This window comes from Mytilus edulis, chromosome 5 (assembly GCF_963676685.1).
Source record: "Mytilus edulis chromosome 5, xbMytEdul2.2, whole genome shotgun sequence".
NCBI classification, from domain to species: Eukaryota; Metazoa; Mollusca; class Bivalvia; order Mytilida; family Mytilidae; genus Mytilus; species Mytilus edulis.
In genome coordinates, this window is record NC_092348.1 from 11,479,034 (window position 1) to 11,486,913 (window position 7,880).

The following is a 7,880-nucleotide window of genomic DNA, read 5'->3' on the forward strand; positions in this document are numbered from 1 at the left end:
TACTCCTGTTGCCTTTACTTGTCAAATATTATTCTAATCATCATGTTTTATAATTCAATGGAACGAAATTTTATATCTAAATATTGTTATATAAATGAATTGAAAAAAGTAAATTTCAGGGTTATATTCGAACTATGATAGTGTTATTTTTGAATGAATAAACCATAATTTCACAGTCAATTGCTTCGCTTGGTCTATACTTTTTGTCTACTTAGGTTTATAAGCTCTTTATTTTTGATAACTTTTGAAATTTAAAGTATTTTGCTTTGGAAATTTACGAAACTGAATGATGAACAGATACTCGCTTTTCTGTTATTAGTAGTTGGAGTTCTATATTGATAATCGTTTGAATGTCTGATGATTTGAAATGTATTTCAAATGTTCCCAAATTCACTAAAGCGTCTTATTAACCATACAAATAACAAGATGCGCTTGAAATCAACAGATGATAGAGGGAAAATCTGTAAAAACATATATAGGATTTTTTTGTTTTTCGTAAATTGACTGACAAATGGGTTTTGAAGGTCGTTGTATTCATGAACGAATTTTATTGGTAGCGTGATGCTGAACAGTTTTTATTTGTTCTCTATATTATTGTAGATGGTTTGTTTTTAAACAATACAAGACATTGAATATGAGTAACAGGATAATAACTAAATTTCTCAAAAAATAAAATTATCTAAATCACCCAAATTTAACACGGACCTACCGGTTACGTGACTGTTGTATCGGTTTGATGTACAGTATTAGTGCGCAATTGCTGGGAGACTGAAATAGACGTTTTTGTTATAAAAATCATCATTTACCAAACACAATCATATACATAGACAGAGGAAGGCGGAGGACAGAAAACTCATTCATGATAACAGGATGAAAAGCCAGTCGCTCATATTTTCAAAATAAGAGTTATCAGTGACAATTGAATCAAAATAATTGAAAAGCAAAATCAATAGTTGATGAATATAGAACTGAGCTTATAATCAATATGATATAGATGATATATTAAGGATACCTATACAAACATCATCCCGGAGTAAACATCCTCTCATTTTTCTCATTCAAAAATTGTTTCGTTGATCCCGGAAAGAGAAAGACTTAACTGTTTTAAAGTCATATTGAAATCATGTATAAATAACAACCTGTAATAATAAGAATGAAAAATATCAGTAGTACAGAGAATATTTATTATACGAAAGTAACAGTGAATTTCCAAAATTTATAATCCGTGTCATGCAAAACACATTTGATGAACATATAATGGTAAGCTAACAAAGATATCAAAAGTTAGTCCATAAGCATAATGTCAAGTCTTGAATAGACAAACATCACGTAGAATGAATATTGCCAGTATAATGAATTTTATATAAACAATCAATGGTCGGGTTGGGTTATCACGTTGGTCCATATATTTCATCAACTGTCTGATATTTGTATGATGTATTGGAATTTCAATATATTGGCATCGAACACCATGCTGTCCTGCAGTCTAATTAGATGTATACTGAGCCAAAAAAGTTTAGCAACAAAAATATGAAATTTTATTTTATTACAAAATCATAACAACATATAATTTTAAAAATAAAAAACTGGAATTATTACATGCTAGAAGCAATATGGGTGTTTATCACTCACATTCATTAGGATTTTCTTTGTATGGAGCGCGGGAGGGTCAAAATGCGGAAATGAATATACTGTTATTCAAAATCAATTTCTCAGCCATGCCCTTAGTGTACCAATGAATGATTGGCAGGCTTACCAGCAGCCGCCCTTAGTCAATGCACTACTTTTGTGGCCGGAAAAAACTTGTCACGTGTTGATGAAAAGCGAAGGTAGCGCTCCTCCTTTGGCGATAGTTTTTTTTGGTTTACGGGATATCGACCTATCCTGTGCAGTTGCAATTTGTCGATATCTGTTTGTTAGTCTCTAAACTGTTGCCGTATGCACATTAAATCGATCCACGATGTCAGCAACACTCATTCCGACATCAACCATTCCAAGACCTTTCTGACGGTCATTTTCGGGGAGCCCTGGTTGACGCCCCATGCAATTTTTTCAAAAGTGTATGTGTTTTTCTTATCAATGGCATGTTTCTGAACGTCAGTGAAAAAGAAATTTTTACTATCGTTTTAAAAGTACAGGTACAGAAGGTAAAACGTCAATTACACGTGCAAAGCTGAAATGGCGCGAAATCAATCACCAGGAAAAAAGTACGTCTGTTTTAAATTACAGGTAAAACTAAAGATTATATCAATGATGTTTGAATAATTTTTTTTCCAGAAACAACAAAAAAAATAAATAAAATAAAAGTGTTGCTAAACTTTTTTGGCTCAGTATATATACGAGTAGATTTCATATAAAGTCATAATCAGTGCAAGCAAACATGTCTCGTTGGCTTAAAAGATTTATTGATAGATGTTATTGTTATACTATTGTGGTTCAACCAGGGCATCATGTTCGTTTTGTGACAACATCGCTTAATGATAGTTTTCTGTAAATACATTGGTTTGATCATGGCACATGATAATGACTTTCTCTTCTTTTTAGGACTTTGCTGTATGAAATTGTGATTTTGTTATCTATTATACCTTTATTATATTCCTGTACTGGTTTTAATGGCATATTCGATATACGATTTGTAATCTACAAAGAGGGGAAGAGTTTAGAATCTTGAGAGTAGTTGTCGTTTGTCACATCTTAATGTTTTCCAATATCTGAAAAAAATCGGTGTTTATGGCAAATATTTGATAGTTTCTGTTCAATGTACTAAAATTTCTTCACGTTTAATGGAATCCGGACAATTTAGAGCTTTCCAGTGTGTTTAGACACCTGTCTTTTGTTGAAAACTAAATGATACACACTAAATGTCTTCTGGTTATTATTGTGATAAGGTTTTCGTTTCACTAATGTTTACCTCACATTTTCCTTTATACATATGATCTTATACAATGGAAACTAATTTCTTTCAAGGAAAAACCCCCAGTTTATTCTTGTTTTTAAACTATGAATAAGACAATTTATATAAACAAAAATACAAACAAAGCACAAAACCGATTAAAAAAAACAAGATACATTTATTGAACCTTTATAAAAATTTCTCATAGAACGATTTCATGAACAACACGAAGATGGCATTTAAATGTCCAGCAGTAAAGTCAAGAATTCGAAAGGAGTCAAAATTGCATACAATTTTATAAAATGATGAGCCCTCTGTCATGGCACCGTCAAGCGAAATATCAAGATAAGAATAACTTAAAAGCTTAAATGTGCAAATATAAACATCTTTAGTCAATTCATACAGGAAGATTACATCCAACATCTATCGATAAGGCCTTTTTTATTAATAGAATTGTTTTTTTTTATTATTTAATTACAAAATTTTAAAAGAAGCCTATAAAAAAAGAACAGGTACCTTGAAAATCGAAACGAGTTTATTTATTTTCATTGATGTTATTAATTATGTGTCAACAAGAAGGTAATCTATCTTTCTTTTTTTATAGATTAGAGTTAAAAATTAGCGTGCTACATATGAAGTAAACAATATGTCGTGACAGAATTTTGAATAGATTTCCAAATATAGGTAGAAAAATAAACTTATATAAGTTCCATTCGAAAAATAAAAAAGCAATTATGATAAAACTCTTTAAACCTGTGAGTACAAACATTTTAATTCCCTTTTCAGGTTTAAAAAAAATATACAAAGTGACAAATTCTTAAATTTAGATTTTATAATTTAACCGTGAAATAATAATTTCCATAATTAAAAAAATTGTAGAGATCATTCATTTCTGTTTTATGTTTAAAAGATGTAGATATTATCATTAATAAAAGTTTTAATTATACGAAACATTTAATTTTCATTTCAAAGATGGGAACCTCCTTCTTCTTAATGTTTACAGATATCTTTCGTCAAAACAATCATCATGATTATTGGAATAGTGACATTGATGTTCGTTTATGTGAAGGCTATTCCAGAGGTAAGTTATTATTTTTTAATTTTGAGTAAATTTTGAGTAATCATTGATTGCTGTGTTGCTGGTAAAGCACTTCAAATAAAAAAATAATACGAACAATGTATACAAAAGCAGGCCATAATTACTTGTTTCCAAAAACAATTCACATCAATGAGTACGTTAATTATATTTTGTTTTATAATCAACTAAATTTGTTAACATTCAGTTTAGAATCTTTGTCAATGGTTGTCTTAAATAACTTATTTGTGTTTTGAAACGTTATCCTTGAACAAAATTGATTTCAATGACAATAATTTAATTGTCTTTTGCAAAACTCGTAAAGCCTCAGCGTATTTAGAGCCTTTCATATAGTATTCATACTTGTCTTCTATTAAATGCGTCAAGATTAATTATCGGTTAATTATACTGTCACATTTTTTGTGCATAAAAAAATCTGATTTTTTTTTATGATTTTACAGGTAAACCACCTGATTGAAATCGATCATATGGGACGCAAAGTGGCTATGGATGTTATACATGATACCGAAGAAAAGACTGTCATTGCTATTGTTGGCGACGTTTGTAAATACAAGAATGGCATCCCGACAGTCAATTTTCACGATTATAGCACGGTATGAATATATAGTTAAGTTACTGAAGAATATTTATAACAATATTATCAGTTTATTGAGTTCATAATTTATGTTAATAATAAACAAGGCTAAACAAGAAATAATTTACAGACAATTGCCTTCAATTGTTTTTGTTTGCTATTATTGGAAGTATAAATGAACATAAACAAAAATTTAAATAGAAATAAGCATGGAGATCTTCTTTATGGAACTTATGTTGCGTTGAATTTCTCATTTAGACAAATACTTTTAAATTTGCAGGGTTACGGTGCGCTGAAAAATATAAACAAGCAAACTTGTATTATCACGAAATCACCCGTACCCATGGCATCTGACAGAAAATACAGAATCGTAAGTTTATATGATTTTTTTTTCTAATTGTGTAAACACTTCAAATGCATGTATGTAGATAAAGCAATTTTTCAGTTAAAGTGAAGTATAAATTACTAGAGGACATAATAAGGTTACAAATGGCATTTTCATGAAAAGAAAATCCTCCTTTTGTTCACTTTTTATGCGAAATTATCTTTATACAGGGATGGACCACCGAGGTGCATGACCACATTCTAAACATCGTGAATACTAAAATGACTTATGACGAAGTAAAGGCTTTAGCTGGATACAAAGTTGCAGCGTTTTGTAAAGATTACAGGTCAATGCATGCTACAGTTTCTCCTGTCATAAAAAAGCTGCGGAGAGGTACTTCGTTACATCATTTTATCATTATCTTTGAAATTACATGTAAAACAATGATAGGCATAATGTTAGCTGTAATGATTTAGTGGAGAGTTATTTTGACACTTTTTTTAGAAAAACAAAAGTGGTTAAATTTTGATGTGTTCTATTTTTACACTTGTAAGAACACAGTATTGTGAACTTTGCATTATACGTTGTCAATTTGTTTAATAGATATTGTTATAGGGCCTGAAATTTGACAGACTTGCATATCAAACAATGATATTTTATACATATCAAATACCTTAAATTGTAAATGACTATGCCTAGAAAGGAAATGAAAACTGATTAATTTAAGAATAATAATCATTCTGCAATTGAATTGAAACATTTTAGGTAAAATGGAGGAAAACAAGCAGCGTATCTTATGATAGCCATACTACTAACATTTCATATGAACAATATGAATAACTTAATTGACTTTTCTCTTCCCCTTTTATTTTTGTCAGACTAAGAAGTTGATATATTTTCGCTGTCCTTAGCATTTGAAAGATACAAAATTTTAAGATATAAAACTCGGGAGGTGTGTGGATTGAAACTCTTCTCATTACAACTTTTCCTTGGATTTATAGATTAAAATCGATGCAATGTGACAATATTACTGCTATCTTCTTTTTTTATCTATCGATCAAATATAAATATTATCAGATTTGTAAGTTGTCAATGTTTTATTTGAATTTGTTACGATTTTAACAAATTGAATGTAAAATTTCTAAATAGGTCGGTTATAAATATCCAACCATCGGATGACATACCTGTTGCTGTCTAATTGACGTATATCCTTGACCTCCCTTTGTTTATCTTTATTGGTAATAGTTTTATATAACTTCTTTAATGTTTCCATTTAACGTGTATGCTATTAAAGTTGATAGTTTCTTTGTGGTAAATTGGTAATTTGCTCTTCTTGTGTTTTAGATGCAGATTTCACTTCATCCAGTAAGTTTTGCGCTAAATATCACTTCATATAATGCGAAATTATGTTTGAGTATTCAAAAATATATTATTGAATAGAAATAAGAAACTTTCAACTCTTGAAACTCTTAGATTATATTTTAAATATGGACCAGGTTTTCTAAATATGTTTATTTTTTTTCCTAGATTTGCGCCTAATTTGTTGAAAGTTTTTATTGAAAGTTTGTTAATAACAAAGCAAATGTCTTAAAAAATCACTTGATGACCATTATAAAGGTTTATTACATTGGTTGCAATGAATTACATTGATTTCCTAGTTAAAAAAACCCGATAATTTCACATGTGAAATAAACGTGGTTATTTCACTCTCTGACGTCATACAACAATAGGCGTTGTCAAGACGTCGATAACGTCGGATCAAAACAAATTGTCAATGCGTAGGAAAAAGATATAGTTCCTTATATTTTCTACATTAATTTCATAAAAAAAAGCCATTTGCCAATGTAATAAAAAGAATAACTAATCGCCGTATTTGAATATCAAAAATAAGACAACTTGTGACCGAACGCCGCTATGGATTAAACTCGTGCTGCGCACTCGTTTAATCCATGCGTCGTTCGGTCACGCGTTGTCTTATTTTTGATATTCAAATACGGCGATTAGTTATACTATAAATGAATATGTTCATGTATTGATTGATATTTGTGACTTCATTTTAATAGGTGCCTTGAGCTACATGTGGTGTGTATTTTCCAGCTGTGCTGCTGATAGGCTTTGAAAAACAATTGAAAATAAATAAAATAAAGTAATAATTTGCTTCGTTATGAATCTGCACATCCAAATAACTGCTTATCAATGCAGTCGCATTTTAATTGTTAATTATTAGTCATTACATATCAAAGTAAGAATAAAAGTAGTGATTGTGTATTTACCAGAGAGTCAGGAACCCAAAGACACCTTAATTCGAAACAGCATGAAGATATTAACATACAGTATGAAACAATAGACACACGTGCAAACCTTATACCAAAACGAGGCGGGAGATACTAAGGGTCGTGTTGCTTTGTCTTTAGTTTTTCAGGTTGTGTTTGGTGTTCTGTTGTGTGCATTTTGGTGGTTTTTCGTTGTTATGCCATGGCATTGTCAGGTTGTTTTCAACTTGTGAGTTTGAATATCCCTTTGGGATATTTCGCCTCTCTTGGAATTGAAATATGCATATTACTTACTTAATGATTTTAAATGTTTAATGGGACACCATTTATTTGAATACATTCAATATTTATTTGAAACACTCATCTTGAATTGATCGTTCATATTATTCAGACTTTGTTATAGATATGTTTTATTTTAGAGTAATGGTATATACAAAATACCGGTATTCTTTTAATACTATGTTCCATTTTCAAAACCAAAAATAGCGATCATGAAATAATATTATTGTTCTAACGACAAAATTAAGTTTAAGTATTCTGTCTAGTCCATTCTGTATCTCGGTGATTATGATGAATAAATCAATTTTGCTCCCCGACGTCGAGGGTCATGGTGATGATACATCGTCATTTCTCCATTTTGTCTCTAGTAATGACCTTCTGTTATTTATACACAAGCCATTGAATATTCATCACATTCGCACGAAACTTTTCTCACTACC

At 30.2% G+C, this 7,880-nt stretch overlaps 1 protein-coding gene across 1 annotated transcript; it reads left to right on the forward strand.

The window, feature by feature from the left end:
* Positions 1-3,866: 3,866 nt before the first annotated feature.
* Positions 3,867-7,041, forward strand: LOC139522294 (uncharacterized). The gene is made up of 6 exons (XM_071315840.1): positions 3,867-3,974; positions 4,430-4,582; positions 4,844-4,933; positions 5,119-5,281; positions 6,233-6,505; positions 6,893-7,041. The coding sequence occupies exons 1-5, from the start codon at positions 3,921-3,923 to the stop codon at positions 6,283-6,285; spliced, it is 513 nt and encodes a 170-aa protein (XP_071171941.1). The 5' UTR covers positions 3,867-3,920; the 3' UTR covers positions 6,286-6,505; positions 6,893-7,041.
* The last annotated feature ends 839 nt before the right edge of the window (positions 7,042-7,880 follow it).